The sequence below is a fragment of the Lissotriton vulgaris genome, chromosome 4_1 (assembly GCF_964263255.1).
Source record: "Lissotriton vulgaris chromosome 4_1, aLisVul1.2, whole genome shotgun sequence".
Taxonomy (NCBI): domain Eukaryota; kingdom Metazoa; phylum Chordata; class Amphibia; order Caudata; family Salamandridae; genus Lissotriton; species Lissotriton vulgaris.
Window position 1 is genome coordinate 1,747,682,243 of NC_141691.1, and position 21,294 is coordinate 1,747,703,536.

General features: G+C 42.6%; 1 protein-coding gene across 1 annotated transcript in view; it reads left to right on the forward strand.

Moving 5' to 3' along the window:
- VPS13B (vacuolar protein sorting 13 homolog B) overlaps positions 1-21,294 on the forward strand; it is a 2,999,480-nt gene that overhangs the window by 2,095,904 nt on the left and 882,282 nt on the right. Inside the window, exon 34 of the mRNA XM_086966051.1 lies at positions 8,390-9,089. Coding sequence (XP_086822177.1) covers positions 8,390-9,089 — 700 coding nt within the window. The remainder of the gene's footprint in view (positions 1-8,389; positions 9,090-21,294) is intronic.

Sequence of the window (21,294 nt, forward strand, 5' to 3'; positions counted from 1 at the left end):
GAAGAGAGATAACTTTATATAATCACAAAATGGTTTTGTCAAGGTCAAACAAGAACTCTACAGCCTTTGCAGCCTCTAATGTGACTAGAGGCCGAGGAAGTTTTGAATATGTCTAGCACAATTTCTAAATGTTCTGCTGTTCACCAAGGCCGTTTGTAAGTCTTAGAATGTTGTCTCCAATTGGCCATCCATTGTGGCATATATTTTCCTCTATTAATCGATAGAGCACCCATATCGTTATGGAGGTCCTCTGGAGAAAGTCCCGGGAGTAAGACTAGCTTCATGTTGGTCCCCATAGTTGTTTTCCCCCCTCACCTTTTGGTGATATGGATATCAGTTGGCGGGCAAGGAGTTGTCTTAATTACTTACAAAAAAGAATTCTTGGGGCGTCTTTTCACAGCATAATAGTGGGTTGTTTAGTGGTTCAGTTCAACAATTAATGGCTCTTCATCAGCGGGTTATACAGCACGAGACCCAGACACACTGCTCTACAGTATCTATGATCATGTTGTAGCTAATATCAGACATAGTCTCTGTAACACACACATTCATGACCTTATGTCCAGCTTGAACTTTTGCCACAGCAGCGGGAAGCTGCAGCAGAATTTCTACAGCTGCATTGAACTGCACTGGACTCATTGTTTTTTTGTTATTTAAACAGCTTTATATTGCTGTATGTCACATATGAGAGTAATCTTGTATATTTAAAAGATGAGAAGTATCTCTCAATCTCTTTGTGTAGAATTCAGGTGACTCACCAATCCATAGAGTCATAATCATGCAACATTTGAACAATTTACTGATACCCTTGACCTAGGTTTAGACGTCCCTCTTGATTAATGAGGGAAGAATCATCTTCAGTCATTTGTCGAATGTTGAGGAGAAGGGAGGAAACACTAAAGTGATCTGTTGTACAACTAAAAATCGTTATGCAAATGTATTTATTCAGTACCAGAGAACATTGTATCAGTTGCGCAGTCTGGAATTATGTAGTCAAGCTAGAAATTGAGAACTATTGTCTTTGCTTATGAATTTCTGAATTTGTCAGATTATTTGCGGCCGACTGAGTTAATTGTTTTACCACAAGATTTAACAGACTGCGGTTAAGCGGCACTCCTTGCAACAAGCAATTAGTATTTCTGAGCGTGTAAAAATAACTATTTTTTATTGGCAATCAGAATGAATATGAGAGTGCTGCTGTATGCGAAGTATGCCGAGTGTGCTAACCATAAACCCCAAGCACATATGGGAAAATAATTTTAGAGGCAGAGTGACAATAAGAGGAACTTATATGCGTGACTGAACCATTCACTAAGCTTTCTAAAATAGTCGATTTTCAGTAGCTGAAGATCGCCATCATTGTAATAGAAAAGGAAATTTTGCCAAACAAAAGCCATGGAAGTCTATCTAAAATAGAAACTATCAAGAGTGGGGTGTTTGAAGTGGTGGAAAATATCACGGTTTTAGTGGTAATGGAATATGGTGACAAAAGGATAAGCTGTTCTGAAACTCATATGTTTTATTGAAATTAATTTGCTAATGGTTAACATGTTGTGGACTCTAGTTCGCCTTACACTACAGTGACCAAGGAGGTGTTTCTTTCCATTTTGGGTAATCATTGAAAGGTATTTCACTTGGATTGTAAGGTGCATCTTGCACAGCCGCGGCCGGCAGTAGGAATACCTGCAGAGCGGTGACGTGGGGAGGGGCAGGGTAGGGGGTAGTAATGTATGGATTATGGAGTTTTACAGGTAAGTAAACTTTTAAATAAATAAAACGAATTTCGTTGCGCGCACTGCATCGCATTTGGGGATGCAGTGAACTCAACAAAATTCGTTTTATTCATTTAAATGTGTTGCCAAGTCCCAGCTGAAGCAAAATCCTACATTAAAAGAGGACACCAGATAGTATTCAATGGTGGACAGATAAACCACCCGAAGAAACCTCCTCCCCAGGTCCACGCTTACATAAGCACCGATGAAGGGGTGATCCTGTGCAGGCCAAGGATGGGACTTTTCCAAGTTCAACAGGGGCCCAACGTTCAGGAACCTTTAGTTGATTCAGAACATGTCTTCCCGAGCCTTTAAAATAGAAGGAGCTCAGATTAGCCCGAGTGAGAGTGAACATTTGCCACGGTGGTGTGGCTGTGAAGAGAAGAGAGGCAGGTCTCCCCAGAAGCGTTTTGAAGTCGGCTATGTCTATTTTTAATTCAAAGACTACGCTATAAATGAAAGCAGCTGTGCCAACATTCACGTGCCTTTGTTCTTGTGCAAACAGGGCACAGACCATGCCGTCTTACCTCTGGCTTGTCATCTGCTTTCCTAAGAAGCAGCTCCCTTTACACTGTTTTTCATGGAGGAATGTGATTTTATTGTTAGCAGACGGAAATGAAATGGTGAGGTAATTCCATCTCATGGCGAGAAATACACTGTACGTGCATAACTGAATGCCGAAGTGAAGGCATTGGTACTGTGTACTGCCAGGTTTCACAGCTGTGTTCTCACCACCCAGATGCAGAGCTGGTTCGCCTGGAAGTGTATAGTTCATCCTCTAGTATAAGGACTCGATACCTGTGCACTAAGAAATCTTAACCAATGCAGATCTTGCGATATAGCTTTTTCGTAGAAATTATTCAGTTGAACTATTTATTATATATTGATTGCCTGGAAACATTAATGTGGCTTTGAAAAGAAGCAGTAGCTTAGCCACAGGAAGGCTTTAGTCCTTGAAGTAGTTCCAACTAAGTGTAGGCATGATTATTTACAGGAAATCAGGACCAGATGTATTACCTGGCTCTGCCTTGGTCCTGCCTCAGAGCGATATTTTTGTATATCTTTCAACATAGTTGTCCTTCACAAATGTCAACCATTTTCTGTCCTCCGCTCATCGTTACTGACATGCAAAACGAAGTATAGCAGAGCACCGAATCAAAGCAGAAAGGCTTTCCCTAGTCACTAAATTAGCTAAAACTGTCATTGGGGTATGATATGGAGGACCTTGTTTATACGCGCAGTTGACCCTATTACAGCATTTTTTGTACCACAATATTATAACAGTGTTATTTAGCACCCGAATGGTACTTGTGGGGGGAGCTGGCTTGCACAAAGTTATTCAGCCCTGTCTTTGGGGTAACTGCAACAGCCTGCGTTACTGATGCCTTGAGGAGAAGGGTGAGCGCCCCAGTATAGAGTCAGCCATAGAACGCCAGGCCCCTTGCAGGAGTGGTACACGCCATTGTCACACACAACCGGACCCCATGATGCTCCAGAAGCTGCTGGTTATGACAGCACTGCAACAAAGAACATCTACTGCTGGCAGCACCCAGCAACTACCAGGAGTTTCTTTTTCTGGTAGGAAAAGGGGTACCTGCTGCGCTGAGTCTGCAGGTACTTATCCTGGAAAACATCTAAGGTGCTGAATCGCAGATAAAAATAACTCCTAGCTACACCGCACCTATCTGACTCCAGTTTCCTTGAAGGGCATCTCTGGGGATAGAGGAGACAGCTGCCCTAGATGTAGCGCAGAGAGAGCGGGCTTCTTACACTTATCCTGGGACTGTCCTTCGGTGAGGCATTTCTGGGTGGGGGTGGTGGATCGTATAGTCACCACTACAGGCCTTCAGATAGCGATGGACCCCTTGTACTGTTTGCTTGCGTTAGTCCCCAGACCCAAGAAAAGGAAACTCTCATATAAACTTTTACAATTAATGTTGGTGCTCGCACAGCGCAGGGTGGCGATCATTTGGATGGGACAGAGGGCTCCAGAGGTGCCCACTTGGCTTAGGGATGTTAGGGAGTGCTCCCTGACTGAGGAAACCCACATACAACTTACTCGGAGAGACGAGAAACTGCAGGACGACTTACTCGCCTGACGAGTCATGTGTGCCTCAGGACTAGCGGAGAGGGTGCGGTCCTCCCATGGCGAGTCTGACAGTGCGAGTAGCGGGGTATGTACAACAGTTGGGTTGGGGTCTGATAGGGAGGGAGGGGGTGACCCCTAGAGTTATATGCCACCTATAATTGTGATGTGCTTGGCTGCTTCCTCACAATGTTTTATTTGTCTGCTGTTGTGTTTCTTCCTCATGCGTCCGTATCTCTCTGGATGCTGCCTACGTTCCTCAGTGCCGATAATGAGGTTGTCGAACTGTATACATGCATTGTAGTGATGCCAATTGGGTGTTCTTGTATATGTTAAGTAAACTGAAAAATAAAGTTTAAAAAAAAAAAACTCCTCGCATCTCTTCAGTAGTTCTGCTCCGAGTGTAGAGCCCCAACCTCACGTACAGTGTAGAACGGCGGCAGAGTGAAATTCATGGTAAGTGGTTATTGTGCGCACAGAGGAATCGACATTGATGCCCCCTTGTGTCTGTGCGTATTTTCAGTTGCCCTTTCGCCAAAGTATTTTAGGAGGAATTGTTATCTTTTTCCACGTATCTTCTTAATTATTCCTATACAAAGTGCAGGTTAGGGTTAATTGTGTATTTATTTTTTATTAAACAATTTATTTCAGTGTTATCATCATATAGAAAATACAAGCAAACCATTGTACAGTGTCACAGTAAATATCATCATACTTACAATCTAAACAATATGTATGCATGGGTAGCTACAATCTGGTATACATATTATTGGCAGTTCTGTGTGTTCATATTTTGTAGGGCCTCATTCCACTGTGCCCTGGTATTTCATCAACAATGCCCTCATTTCCTCTTGCTTTGAGGACAGCTCTGTGCCTCATGGGTTGATTTTTCTAAAATTCTACATTTGTCTGTCCCCCCATTCCCATTTATTTAGGACTGGCATCCCTGTCTCCTTCTAGCTCTATGATGAGTCCCTCTAGGCAACAAGCAGGCTCAATCCTACAAATATCTTCAATACATCTAGAGATCCAGATCGTCTAATATACCAAGAGGTGCTGGTTGAGTGCTATTGGACGGTTAACTGGCTCAGAGTTCCCTCTGTAATAACCTTGCAGCTCCACACTTTGTGCATTACGTCTTCCTCCTAATCTTAACATCTCCAGCAAGTCCGCAACACAATTCTCTTCACATTCGTTACAATCTATTTTTAGTATAGTATGTGCAGCGGAGGCATTTAAGTTGTTATCCTGTATCAGTCAAAATTGGCTACCACTTTTGAGGCCATTAAACATATCTGCTGTCCTCCAAAGGGGCTCACATAAGTCTCCCATGCCTCTGTAAGGATGAAAATGCATTAGATGTGTTTTATTACCAGGGTCTTAAAAAATCAGTGCTATATTTTTGTCTGGAAGTTCAGACATGGTGAACTTTGCCTCCAGTGGATTGAATTCTGAGAGGCTGTCTGTGTTGTTTAGAAAAGGTGGTACTGGCTGAGTGAATTTTAAATATGGTGAAAACGAAGTTTCTCTTGTATAGAGATAAATGCCTTCTTGTGCTTGTGTGTAGTGACATTGCCTATCATGGAGATCCCCGTAGTGCCCTGACTGCTGCAGCATCTTCCTTACCCAAAGTTTAGTTGCCCATGTCAGATTCATTGCTCAACCTATGTTTTGGAGGGAACTGCTCCAAGTCTGCATCACTGTCTTGGTAGCTGGAATACAGGGTGGCAAACTCCCCCTATGCAGGAAGTGCGTTGGTTTATTTTTGCCAAGTGCCCACAAATCCCTCCTCTTCACCGAGTGATCTCCCATGCCAAAAATCCATTCATTAATAATCACCAAGTGGGAAGCACAGTCGTGCGCTTGTAAAGTCAGCCATGCCGAGACCTCTGTTGTATGCTCATTTACAACATTTAGCCATACTCACTCTGACAGTTCGATTATTGACGACTGACTGTTTAGGCTGTACATTAAAGACCTAGACCAATAGTTCGTTCGGAATCATTTACATTTTATATACGTAATATATTTGAGGGAATCACCACTTTAATCAATGTCCGTTTTCTCAACAGAGTTAGAGTCATGTGTTAGGTGTCTTTTAAGACATTCCACCAATGAGTGTATATTCGCCACCAATGTACCAGTTTCATTGATAAATATGAACAACCCAAGGTATTGTGTTCTCTCTGTCATAATATGCAGTTGTGAATGGGTAGCCCAGTCTCCGACTCGGTCTCTCATATTGGATATATATAAGATTTGACTCAGTTTCCACCCAAGTACTGGGTATTTCACAAAATCATATAAGAATTGCATTGCTTGTGGTCTTTATTATTTGAGGTGACTACGGTATAGTAGGAGGCTGTCAGCATATTGAGAGACACTGGTATGACCCCATCTGTCTGAGACCTTTTGGCTAGTGACTTAGTTGCTATCATGAATAGGAGTGGGAACCATAAGCTAACCTGTTTTGTTCCTCTTTAGATAGGGAAGGATTTGGATAGCATGTTGTGAACTCGCAACTTGGCTCTGGGTTTTGTGTATAGCAAATGGATGTACGATATGAAAACAGGCCAGGTTCATATATTCAAGAGGTACAGACATGTAACCCCAATTCAAATTATCAAATGCATTTTCAAAGTATGGTTGGAGGACATGGACACACCAAGTCGACTTGCAAGAGCCAATGTATTAGTTAGCCTTCTGATTTTATGGCGTGTTGTTTACATGGCAAAAAGCCACTCTGGCCAATGTGCTGAGTAATCTGATAACCCCTTCCAAATGGTTTGCTACAATCTTGACTGGTATCTTAGTCTACAGTTACAATTACATTTGTGAGGGAAATTGGCCTGTACTTGCGTTATGTGTAACCAGGTCATCATGGCTTTGGTATCCATTATTGTGTACCTCTCGCCTGTCTTCCAATAGTTCCTTGAGCTTTTGAGATAGTGTACAACATCAGCAAATGAGGAGATAGGAGGTTGGTGTACTTTTCAAAGAGTCCATTTGATCCTGTATCTTCACCCTATTGCAGTTGACCTATCCTTTTTGATATTTTAATTCTCAATGTCCTAGTTAAGAAGATTTCAGTCGAAGTCTGTGAATCCCTTAGTTGGACCCATCCTGTTATAAAGACTTCAGATAACACTTTCTTGTTTTCCGTTCCTCTACTGTATAGTTGTGTATGGAATCTATCAATTCCTATGCTATATTCATTGGTTCAGGACGCAGCCGCCTCCCCAAGCTTTTTGTGCCAGCCATCATGCTGTTCAGGCTGTTTCTTTTACCGAGACAGTATTTTGCCAGATTTGTTTACCTGGTCATATAGCGTGCTCTTGTCCTTCCTTCATTTTTAGTTGGCAATATCATAACCTGGCATTTTCTATCTCCTAAAGCTGCATTCCAGTGGCAGATTACCTTTATTGCTGTTCTAGGCTTTAAAATGTCCGCTTTGGTTTCAAATACTGCGCATCGCCTACCTTGCTTACGTTATGCCCTACACCCCTTACTGCTTGTTTGAATGCCTCCTGACTGTCCTAGGGCAGTCCAATGACCATTGACATTTCCTGAAAGTATTGCTAGTTTTTTTCTGTCCGGATAGTAACAGTTCTTCATTCATCAGCCACCAAGCGTTTACTCTTGTGTTTCTGTCTGTCAGCGTAATTCATATATTGATTCCTTAGATTTCCATTGCCATTATTATACTTATCATTTTTATCACTGATAATTCAGCAATTACAAATTTATGTTGTACTCTGTTTATATAAAACTTGTCTTCATAGTATATGAAGATGATATCATGATTTTGATATTTGGCTCAACCAAGATAATAATTTCATTTGTCATGCTTGTAACCAATATTGAATGTAGCTTGTGGGCTGTACGTTCCACTAAATCTTTTTCGTGTAAGTGGTATCCAGTGCATGCTGGTTAAGCGAGACTGCTGGTCAATGAGAATATAGTGAACACTCATAAAATCCTAACTGTGTGCAGTCACAAACCAACCCTCCTAATGTTTTTTTCACGTTGAATTTGCCCACCTGCAGCTAATGCTAATAAACGCTGGAGGAAATGTTCCAATAAGATACTGAAGAACCCTCCACATTTTCTTGGATTACAGAAAGAATAATCTCCACCTTTCAGTATGTTTTCCAGGTGGGATAAAAAGGGAATTTGACCCTGACTGTAAGACTTCAGATTTTGTGCCATAAGATCTACTGGTTTATGACGGGAATGGTTTATAGTTAGGCGCAAACATGGAAACTTTAAGTGTATGCTATGAGATTTTGGTGAAAACCAAAATGTAAGTAAATTTATGAAAATTCTAGCCATGAGCCTACGATTCCTGATGTTATTTATTCTTTTAGATTCCTTTTATGTTATCACATTTCCTAGTATGTTTTTACATCTGAGCCTCTATTTGAAATTAGTAGTAATCTTCTGCGATTGCATCCACAGTCCTTGACATCTTTCCTGCTATCAATACCCCAGTGCTTTGAGTCATTGTTTTATGGCTGTCTTTTCTTCACAGGTGTTCAATCAAGAAAGGAAAAGGATTGATTGCCCTGATGGAGGAACTGTTGACACCTCTTCACGTTATAGTGGAGCACAGGACAGTGGCATTGGCAGTGACAGCGCCAAAATTCGAATTGTTCAAATTGAGCAGCACAGTGGCACCAGTCATCACCGCATTGCTCGCCTGTCTCAACAATCATCCATTGTGAAAAATCTCAACTTCATCCCATTTGACATCTTCATAACAGCAAGTCGTGTGTCGCTGATGTCATACTCGTGCACGGCAGTGCCAAAGCCCCACTCACCACAGGACCAGGCAGATGGATTAAAACTGAATAAAAGCTCTTTGAACCTACCAGAAACAGACGAGGCCAATGCGGGGAATGGCAAGCACACACAGCCTTCAATCGCAACACTCACTGCTGATGATTTGATGAACAGTCCAGGGTCTTCATCAACAAAGAGAATAACAGGCCTACTGTCTCTGGAAAGCCTTCATGCCACCACAAGATCTTCTGCCCGGCAGGCCCTGGGTATCACTATTGTGCGGCAGCCGGGACGCAGAGGGGCTGATGATATGCAGCTAGAGCCCTTTCTACACCTTGTGGTGTCTCAGCCTTCTTTGCTGGTGAGCTGTCACCACAGGAAGCAAAAGGTGGAAGTTTCTCTTTTTGATGCTGTTCTGAAAGGAGTAGATCCAGACTACAAGTGTGCAGGTAAGAGCATCATCGCTGCTTCTGCCTTGTGAAGTTTTCTGTGCATTGCGAGACTATTTTCAGTTCACTGTGACATAATTTCCTGATCCAAATCCAGCCAGGATGGGAAATGTAAGCAGGTTGTGTTTTTTTCTCCAGGTGTAACTTTGCTTATGTTTTCAATGTATATTCACAAATATATGCTTACTTTTTCTCTGCAAGTTTATTTTTTGAGAAATACTTTGTCAAAGATATTACACTCACTTTTCACGCCAATGGGGGGTGGGAGCATGAAGATTAGCTCTTTTGTTAAGTTACAAAGATATGAATAACATTTTACAGTCTTTTTGAGAAACGAACACTTGGCACAGTCCTACGAATCACCTGGCATAAACTATGAATGCAGTTTATGTTGTGGCCTAACCAAATATCCCATGTGTAATGCTGTGTAGTTCTTTTGGGTTCTTTTTCATTTTTCAGTCTATAATGAGATAAAAAAGCTTTTTAGGTTCCTGTATTTTTGAGTGACTTGCTCCCTTTAAGCAGCATGTCTGAGAGTTCAAAGTTCCGTGGCCCAGAGCACCTTCCATTGCTGCCTGTCCCTCTAAATGAATCAGAAGAGGAGTGGTCCTATATGTGCAAACTTGGGCCTGGTCAGGTTTCTGTGCATGGGCGATAGATCCAGCTGAGCAGCACGTTTTCTGTGCAATGAGACACAGGTCCATCACGATTCCAAGGGCTTGTACAATCGATGGTGCAAATCTGTGCTACGCAGGCATTCACTGCATCTTCTATACAGACACCTACCTTTAAATGCTGTTCGATTCACTTCTGAAGTGCAAATGAAGACCATGGCTGCTTCTTGGTGCTAGTGTAAATCTTTTTTTTGCATTTTATATAGTTCAACGTAAAAGTGCATGGTAGCAGGTGCCATTCTTACAATCACAGAATACAGGTACACAATCATCCATCCAGTAGATTGGAATAATCTATCCGACTATCAATACATAATGTAGCGTCTAACGCTGTGGACCATGACTAAGGTACACTATTGCTTTCAGTCATGCACCTACAATGAGGTTCAATGTCCCATTCAACTCTGGTCTTCCCCATCCGTATCCGTGTCTGCTGTAACATATTCGTTAATGGAGGTCAACATTGCTCCCCATGCCTCCAAATCCTCAGTAACCATGTCATCTGTGCGGGAGAGCTTCATATGCTGTTCATCTGCAAAACCCCATTACAACACATCTTTTACCCATAAACTCGCACTTGAGATTCTTGGACCCACCCAGCCTATCACAGTCCTCCCATTTTGCAAGGAGCAATATCAGATGAAGTAACTTATGTGAAGTCTTACTACCGGGTCTCTTGACCCCCTCAACAACAGACACTAGGGGTCAAAGGGGACAACAATGCCCACTACGACAGAGACGCAGGACACTACCATTTGCCAGAATTTATAGACCTCTGCACAGTGCCAAGCGAGATGCAGGAACGTGGCCCCATCCTCCCCGCAGCACGGAAAATGCCCCCCTGCTTGGGTCAATGCTACGGAGCTTGGCTGGTGTAATGTAAGTATGGTATAAGTAATTAAAATGGGTTTGTTTAAAACTGTTATTGGAAGATATCTTCTTGACTAGTGTACATTCATGCTACCAGTCTGTATCCTCCAGAGGACCTCCCAACTCCATCTCCCACGTGGCCCTCACCTAATGATCTCTATTCGTTTGGTCCTCACGGAGTGCCCCATAGATGTCTGCCTTCTCCCCATCGAAGTAATCCTCCAAGCGTGGGTGAAGGTGGTGGCGCCGCCTGGGTACGTACTGCACGGCTCCCTCACCGTGTTGTCTATTTTGACATATTGTACGAATTGTCTTTGCCCGCCTTCAAATGTATCCTGTGCTTCCTGGAATGTAATGAAGGTTTCCCCTGGGTACAGGTCCCCTGCCACACCATTGCAGCCCTCCCTCCATCTGTCCATGGACATATCCTGGTCAATAGAGTAGAAGGGCTCAAACTGCCTGTCAAATGAGCTCTACGTAGTGTCTTTTTCACTGAGGTTTCCCACAGGCCTGCCTTTTGTCGAATTAAGGAGGGTACGTTTTCATCCGCCCGGCCCGCTGCATCAGAAGGCGTGCCAACGTCAGATTTTGGCAGACACCGCCAAAATCTTTCCAAATATGTGCATTTCTTTCCAAAACCTTTTCCAAGAACGACTACCAACATCTAAAGTACACTGTTGTATAGTATTCCTTTCCTGTCAGTCCCTTAAGGTAAAGCATTTCCTGCAACCTCCTCCCTAATGTACAACCTCTATTCTGAAAATTGTTCCTATGTTCAGCTTTCGCCCCCTCCCTCCTTTACACACTCCCCTTTGACCCCCTGCCTACGTTTGACCCTTTACTCTGTATAACCCTCTGATAACCGTCTTTGTTACATTACGCTATGAACCTGTAAAGCGCTCTGATACCCTCAAGGATCAAGTTCGCGCTCTATAAAACACTAAAATAAATAAATAAATAAAATCCAGAATAAAATGTAAAGTAGAACATGCACCATTGGTGAAACATTTTACTTACTATGCCCATGGATAAAATGAGCTCAGATAAACGTTCCTAAAGGTGCTCAAAAGTGGCCACCATGGAATGGACATTGCACGCCTGCTGCTCAAGAGAGCGCTAGTGGCTATTTTGAAATTCAATATTCAATACTAAAATGAATGAAATCACTGATGTCTATTCTATAGACTATAAACAACATTACGATGTCTTTATTCAGCGAATGGGTTCACAACTTAAACATCTTGACATATTTGAGCAGGCACCTCAAGAATTCTGTTGCCACATAATTTTTTTTAATCAAATCCAGATCAATCTATAGACAATCGCTGATTTTTAACATCACAAGTCCCAGTATAATATATGTTTAAGTGTAGAAACCACAGAAGGGCACCACTCTTCCCTCCTCCTACACCAACAGAAGCATTGTCCGAGGAGTGATGTTTATATCAAGACATAAGAAAACAAAGACTACTTTTCACATAGGGTGTTGTGGACTTGTAACTGCTAAGTGCTGTCACTATCAAAAGGCAAAGAAAACCAAATACTACATCTTTCATCAGACACCAAGGGTAGAAAAAACACTCTCCTCCACAAAGAATGACCAAGACTAAATCTCCAGAGCAATGACCAAGACTATATCTCCTATGTAGAATACGAAAGAATACATCTTCCTTCAGACGTTGAGCTGAGCATACGATATCTGACAGCACGACTGAAGCAATCAAATGAGGTGCAAAATAAAACTGTCTGAACTTTTGTCACAGCAACATCTGGCACATGCCACGGACAAAAAGACTCGAGCTGCATGTTCCCGTTCAATCTATACCACAACCTTTGAGATGCTGAACGCGAATGTGCAACACACTATACTCATGTTAGGGAACTATAAATATTTGAGTGCCATTGCGTCCGTAAATAGGTACCCCTTAGAAAAGTCAAGTGTGCAGGTTCAAAGGAGGAACAAAGAATTGATTCTATTCTCTAACAGGGCCTCACCCTACAAACAACTACGCCGTCCATTGCATCTAGATACAAATGCACCCTAGATGGACATGAAAATGAGTGAACCTTTCTAAGACACACAGTAAGTGCTTATAAATGCCTCGTCAATTAAACAAAAAGCCCCCCCCCCCCTCCTCATAATACCTGCACTCTGGGTTGTCAGTCTAAAATGTTGGCACATCTTCCCCACTGGAATAAGCAATACCGGTTACACACCTAACTAAACCTTTCAACACAGGCTCCCTGTCCTGAGGAGAACCCCTCATCAGTGGGGTTTCGAAACACGGCACAAATCGAATGCGATATACAAAAATAGATTAATGCATGGCTTTGGAAATGATAATTACGATGAGGCAAACATATCACTCTTTAAAGAAAAACATATAAGTGACTCCCACTTTGAATTCAGAAGATTGAGCTGGTGTATATTGTTTCCATTGTGAAAAGAAAATCAGGGAAGGTTTGGGTCTTTATTTAAATAGATTTCCGAAGTTCACATTCTCAACACTATAACTGCGTTCATGGCTTATTTCAATTGTGATATGTCATGCACTATGTTATTAAGTTATGTTTTAAGTGTAATCGAGTGAATGGATGTGATTCCTTAACTCAAGTCCCTCGTCATTTGGATGGAGCACTAATCACTGTGCTGTGTGAGAATGAAATCATTGCAAACGACCGATGCAGTCTGGATTTATCATCAAGCGTGCAAGAAACAGTGCATTTATCGACAGCATCTTTACAATAAATGTGTCTTTTGAGAGCGAGCCCTGTCCAGGGTATAGGAAGCCACTCTCCACTTCGGTGGATTTTTCAGTGATAGAAAATACTGCCATCACACCTTTTGGATCAATCTTTTTATTGATTTGCACATAAAACATGAAAGCATACAGATGCCACATATGCCGCCAAGTCATAGGGTTACTGGCTATTAACCGGCTTACACCCATTATGCAGAATTGGCAGTGAAGCCGATGCCCTCCCTAGTTGCGCTGCGAACTGAGGAAACGCCCTTCATAGAACGTAAACATTGAAACCGTAATGTTCATTTTGTCTTGTGAATATATTTCCTCTCAACCCCTTTCTGTTCCGCTTTCTGTTTACCATTGCCACCCACTGAAATGTGAATAGTTGTTTGTAATCTGCCTCTATTTGTTAAGCTTAAATCCGGATTTCAATCGGAATGTTTTTTTTGTTTGTGCAGTGTATAATTTATTTCAGATTTGAAGTTTCCCACTTCCTGACCATATTACCTACGGCGGGCAAGGAGTATGAACATTATTTTCATTTTGGATGAGATGGGCATTCCTAGGGAGCTGCGGTTAGGATGAGGGGAGCTGACTTGGAATAGTTTCAGTTGTCTGCCAAACATGATTGTATATTAGAAAGATGTCTGGTGCTCTTTCGTTTGGCAAAGCTTGTTTGTCAAACCATTTCTCTTTGGTGTTTGTCATTGCCTTTGTGGTGTTTGGGTCCCAGCATTCAGTGTTTAACTTTACCTCCCGTAGCCACCAGCTGTATTTGAGTTTTTAACTCAGGCTCCCAATAGCAGATTAAACATTTAATGCTGATAAACCACTTTGACATTCGGAGCTCCACACTGCTTGGATGCTCTTTCAGCAGGCGTTCGTCCTTTTTCTAAACCTACCTGCCTCGTTATGGCACAATAACATGCTACATCTTAGCAGTCAAGAAGCGTGTACCAAGTGATGAATTAGACATTTCACCCATGGCTTCCTATTTCCACTCCCTCTCCTACCACCTGTAGGTGTGGGGAAAAACGAAGCAATGATGCTTTCAGGGCAGTAGCATTACAGTTTACCTCTGTGCCAGGAAAAGGCAATTTCGCAGGTAGTAATATCTTTGAAGTGGCCCTGTCCCTGCAACCTTTTATATTCCTACATGTTTCACTCTCTTCGTGTAGCCTTCTCTGCTGGCTGTGTGGGCCTGGAGCTTGCGCTACACTTATTTTAGCACACCGGACCAACACTGCTTACTCTTGGCTTTCTCCTGGAATATGATTTTCTAATGGCTACGTATACCTGCAGATTCTTCACTTTTTTAATATCCCCAGGTGCCATAATGGATCAAAAAAAATGTAATAGCTCTTCCCTGCAGATAAGAGGCGCTGGCACTATCTCAGATCCAGAAATGACGCATATATGACGTCACTGGAGCCACATAACTGACGACAATTCCCTTTTGTCCGCACCATTCAATGCAGATTTGGAGCTTCTTCCGTAGGATTTTTCGAATTTTCAAACATTTTTCTAAATATTTATTTCTTCAAAAACACTGCTGTGCATTAGGGTTGTTACTCAAACGGGTTAACAGAAACCATACACACCTAGGATCTTAAAAATGTTAAACTTCACAATCTCTGTGACAGATTTAATTGTGTGGCCAATCCATCGTACTCTGTGTGCCATAATAATATTTTCTGTAATTACTGAATGGCAACCTGAATTCCTAGTGCACCAATGTGCTGCTTTGTTAATAAGCCTTCGACAGTCCTCATGTGAACCTTCAGGGATCGGTGGGACACCCATTAGGATCAAAGTTTATGGGGTGTGTCAGGAGATAAATTCAAACGATCATGTGCGCCTTTCCCCCGAGGGGGAGGAGAAATAGACTGGTAACGATTAGTTGCGATTTTAGCCCCAGAAGACTGGTCATGCCGGGGGAAATGTACCAAGTCTGTGCGATCTATTGCCCTCACTCTACATTTTTTCTGAGTAACAGCTAATGCCCCTGTGCCAAGATTAGGATGTGCGATAGTATCATGCAAGAGGGCCTTTTGACTTGTGATGGGTGAGGAAGCTTTGCTCACTTGCCGCTGAGCCAATTCCTGATTTTCTAAGTTAGCTGGGCTCTCCCTAATTACACTAGAACCAGACCTCTCCTTGATAAAACTCCATCAGTGAAAGCTGCTCTTCAGTGGTCCCCAGGTGGGCAAGGATGGGCTTCAGAGCATCTGACACAAACTGAGTGACATGGGCATAACATTTTTCACACACAGGTGAAACCCCACCTTCTCCTGCTCCATTACACATAATGGGTACTTCCTGATTAGTATCTTCCTGGTTTGTTTTTTGTAGAAGCAAGACGCTGCCTTCTTTTGATTATGTGCTACCCTCTGCTCTTTTTCTTTTTAACCCCTTACTGTTTGATTGTACAGCCGCCCCTTCATTCAGATCAAGGACTTGAAAACAATTAGCAAGATTGTTAGTAGTGTTATTAATGATAACTGTGGGTGAAAGTGGAACTAGGGATGGAAAATCCTTTCGGCTCTCCTCGTCATTAACAGTCCGCTCCTTAATCATGTCCAACTTAGAAGATGAAGGCGGGGCTACCGATAATCTTCTTTCTGCCAATTCTATCTCTTTACTAATTACACCCACCACTTTTTGCAAAAACCTATCCAAGGTAATGCCAATAGCAGTTGGTGCCAGGGTATTTTTATGCCTTCCCATGAATTTTTATGTCAACAGTTCAATATCCTCTCAAAGGGTCAACTAGGACAAGCTCCCGTAACCTTAGTAACATATGAGAAATCACTTTCAGGTAGCTAACAAACCACAAATGGCTGCCTTACAAATGACCAGAGAACCTATCATTTGTGTGTACCACAGTACCTTATTCAATTGCCGGTAGTGACACTATCCAAGTGGAAGGACCAAGAGAGCAGGCCCAGCCCAGCCCAGCCTCGGTCGGCCCACTGCAGGAAACCTCTATTCATTTTATGGTGCTCTGGCACCTTGTGGTACGTCACTGCCAGGTCGGGGAAGCTGGGGGAGGTGGTCTCACCCCCAGCGATACAGCGAAAGTCCAGGTTGCAGCAAAAACAGGGCAAACACATTGTAGCAGCAGGCGAGGGTCCCGTGCTGCATGACGCCTCTGTTGGTTTTATGGCACTCCGGTACCTTGCGTTACGACACCACGAGCCGGGGAAGCTCTGGGATGTAATTGTCTACAGGCATTGCACAAGAAGTTGAAAAACGGAGTATAAACTAAAAGACTAGCATAGATGCCTTGAACCACAGGAAAAGCCTGTGTTTTGCAAATGAGGCACTCATAAGGCCCTCCACTACAACGGACCAGCATACCTGAACCTCCCACTCAAATTCCACGCACCCAAAGGACCCTACGATCAGCCCAGCTCTCCTACGCCGTGGTACCCTGCATCAGAAAGACCAGCTCGGGAGGCTGCTCCTTCTCCTTCCGCGCGGCCAGTGCCAGTGCCTGGAACGACCTTCCGCTCCACCTCAGACAGATAACATCGGTCCCCATCTTCGCAAGAAACCTCAAAACCTGGCTCTTCGACAGACCCCCTTCTTGATGGACTGGAACCTGCGAACTCCCACACCCCACACCCCAGCGCCATGAGACCCTTAGGGGTGAGTAGTTGCGCTTAACAAAGACCTGATTTGATTTGAAATGTGTTCCATAAGAATCAGTTTTAATTGTTTGTGAATTATAAAGAAGAATGAATAATGAATGTGTTCTATTACTGTTTCTTTATAAAGAACTAATTGTTGCATATGTTCGCTGTTGATGTCTTGGACATTGCTTGATAGAGTTTATAGAGTGATTGGAATATTGCGTGCATTATTAAACATAGAGAAGAACTAATATTTCTTGCTCTGTAACTTGTAAAAAAAAGTTTACAATTATCCCCATTTGAGACTGCACACAGTTGATATTCAACCACATAATCAAAATAGGTTTTGGAGGCAGCACAAGAAGCAATATAGTCAAAGAGTCAAGAACACAGCAACAGAGGGAACAATATAATTATCATCAAAGCAAAAGCCTCCCGGCCAAAAGTAACAGATTTAAATAAATGAAAAAACGGTTAAACAATGAAGAAATTGTGATCAGCACGTGGTCAGCAATATAACATTTCCAGGCTTGCACACTTAAGAGTTTTCTATCCTGTTCAGTCGTGGAGGTGAAGATTATGCTTCTTTCTTTTATTTTATTAACTCGGCATATGTGAACTAACATCAAGCTGCAGAATCATGAATCATTTAGTTAAACTACAAAGGCTCGCCGACTAAAAAAGACTAATCCTGAATACCTTGGCCCAACAACTGTGTTCTCTGCTCCTCCCACAGGCTCCTTTTTCCTGTGGAATTGGGTTAAAATCTCCTTTTTTACTTGATTTACAACTTGTTATTCGTGCTTCTGATAATTGGCTGAAAAATCAGACTATACACATTAGCCAAATGAACCCTTTTCACTTTGTATCAGACAAAAAGCAATTATCTTATCACAGATCTTAGTATACCATCATAATAAAACTCAAGACTTAAGAGCATGCACAACCATTATTTACCTTTCAAACACACATGTAGGGCACTGGCGAGAAGATGATATCGGCTGGTGGCACACTCAGTATTCACCTTGGGTTCCAGAGGGGTGGGAATCATGACAAGACGATCCTTACCATTGACCATACCTGGAACGACACATCTGGAAGGTACACGGCTGTGGCGGGTAGGAGGGATGGTGTGTCGCTCACACTGATGTCTATATATGTACCCCCAGGACTGCAGGCATCCATGTTTAAAGACCTGGGAACAATCATGCTGAAATTCCCCGAAGGAAATTTGATAGTGGTGGGTGACTTTAACTCTGTGGTACCCGGACATATGGACCGGTGTTTGCCACGAGATTTCGGAACAGCGCAGGCGGTCCTACCAACCTTTATGGACGCGACTGGTGGATGCTTGGCACACACACACCATTCCCTGGATATGCAGTTCACGTTCCACTCTGGGACCCACAGTAGCCTCTCTCGGATCAATTACATCCTCACACTGGCCGACCAGGCAGGCTACGCAAAAGAAGTCAGACACATGGCACCGGGAATTTCGGATCACTCCCTGATTTGGGTACAGGTGGGGTCGGGAGAGGGTCAAGTATAAAGAATAGCTCTGATAAATCCCTGGCACCTCCGTAACCCAACTACTAAAGGGAAAATTGCGAAAGAGATAGATCTTTGCTTCCAGGAGAATGAGGGATCGGTAGGATCAGCACAGACGCTGTGGGAGGCATTTAAGACCGTAATCCGAGGGCAAGTAATCTCAGAAATAGCTGGGGCAAAGAAAGAGAGAAATGCTGAATTGGTTAAACTAGAAACAGAAATCCTACAAATAGAAGGAGAACTAATACATAATGGGACAATGAAAAAGCACACATGCTCAGATTAAAGAGAGAAGAATATAAAAATGTGGCTACAGATAAAGCAAAAGCACTACACAGAGACAAATTGGGGAAAATATATGAGCAAGGGGACAGAGCAGGGAAATAGCTAGCATGGCTAAGTAAGAGGGATCACACAAACTGACTGGTCGTAGAGTGATGACAGACGCAGGAGTGCCACTTTCCGATACACAATAGCAAACGAGTTTGCCAACTATTACAAGCAAATATATGATTCACATACTACCGTTCCCGAGGCATAATCTGCAGCTCTGCTGTCGGAAATAACATTGCCAACACTAACGGAAGAAGACAACGCCCTGTTAGAGAGTGGCCTCACAAGTGACGGGTGGCAGAAGCTATCAGAGGGTTACAAACCCGAAAGGCAATGGGTTCCAATGGTCTTCCGATAGAGCTCTACAAACTAATGCCAGATAAAATAACCCCATATCTTAAATGCATGTAAGAGGAGTGCCGAGAGACAGGTAGACTCCCCCAAGACCAGCAACTTGCCACGCTGGTCGTTATACACAAAGACGGAAAACCTAGAAATAAATGTTTATCGGATAGACCCATTTCATTACTGACCGCAGAAGCCAAGATACTAGCAAAATTGTTAGCCACACGTCTTGTTGGAATTATCACCAAATTGGTTCACCCTGACCTATCGGGATTTATGCCTGCCAGAAATACCTCCATGAATCTCCGTCGATTGCATGGGGTGATGGGACGAATTGATTCACTGAGGGAGGATGCCGTGGTGATGTCACTAGACGCCACCATGGCATTCAACACAATTGAATGGCCCTATCTCTTTGTCGTATTGGGAATGCTGGGGTTCGGCCCCTACTTCATTAGCTGGATAAAGCTACTATACACCAAACCACTGGCACAAGTAGTGGTCAACAACAAAAAGTCAGAAACCTTCATCCTCAGAAGAGAGACGAGACAGGGATACCCCTTGTCCCTGTTACTCTTCGCATTAACACTGGAACCCTTGGCAATGTGGATTCACAATGATCCCATAATTAGGGGCTTGTGACGGTCGACGGAGTGGGAAGACTACGTCTCCCTCTGTGCTGACGATATATTATTATATCTGGTGAAAATGAATACATACATTAAAAATTTAACTGAAATACCCAAGCCTTCATGTCTAATGAAATGAAAACTTTCTGTTGTGAAAGTTTGGAGATCTTATATTTTGTGTCAGGCCAGGAGGTAAGGATTATGCTTCTTCAAAAGTTAGTACCAAAAATGTAATACCTGCACTAGTTTTAAATTGAATTTTGTAACATGGAATAAGAGAACCTGTCTGCTTTGGATACCAAAATGAAAGACTTCAATGCTATAGCAACTCTAATAACATGCGGTCCTTAATGTTGTTACATCCACACCCAATTGTGACTTAATCTGTCTCACACATCTTGCTAACATCGGAGATGATACCCTTGAAGAGGGTTTTCTGAACTATCTGAGAAAGTTCTGAACTCTTCCATTTCCTTCTCATAAACTATAAGGCATTTCACAATACATACATTTTTGTGACCTAGAACTAGGTTATAAATTATAAGGAGTAGAACGAGCACTGAATGTAGTTGTCCTAATAAAAGTGTCTCCGTTTGGAGAAAAGAGTCTACGGTCCTCTACAGGAAATGAAATTCAACACCCTGGCATAATTGTTTTTATGAGGAATATGTTTTAGGTTGGCCTGTATTTTAAATTGCAGAGTACACAATCACAACAAAAGATGGAAGTATCTAGGTTCAGAAACACTTGTTAACAAGTTGGCATTCTTTCACTGAAAATCTGTAAATGGCAAAAGGCCTGGGAGATGGACAATCTGGAGGTATTTCCTGTCCTGTATGGCAGGCTCTCCTCAGCTATTTGTGAGAGGAAGTAAAGAATATGTATTTAATCTGTTCCCAGTGGGATTGTATCACTTGCTATGCCCCAACTAGATCATTTTACTCAATCTGATCTGTAACATTTGTTGGTGCTGTGTGCCAAAGGCTTTTTGCATAGAGAATGGTTTCTTTGAATTGTATCGCTTGTGACTCGAATAATTGTACCAATGTATGCTGCTGACCCCAAGGGTGTGTCATAATGGTTAGAGACTGGATTGGATAATCCCAAGAAATTTGCAGGAGGGCTAGAATTCCTACTTGCAGTCTCCACAGTGGTGTTAATAGGAGTATATCAATTCTGTCCCTCTTGACCTGTGAGTGCCACTCTGTCAATGATCATGGAAGGGTGAAGGGTATAATTCAAATCTGACCCCCTCAGCCACTCACCCCTCAAACCACCCCTCCCCTTTTTTCTAGGAACTCATCAGTCACAAGGGCACTTGGCCCAAGTCTCCAGTGGAAGAAATATGGTGTTTCTTGACTAGTTGCAGTTCGTAATCACATTAAATGTTCCTGAAAGATAATCCGCAGTCACAATCACTGAGA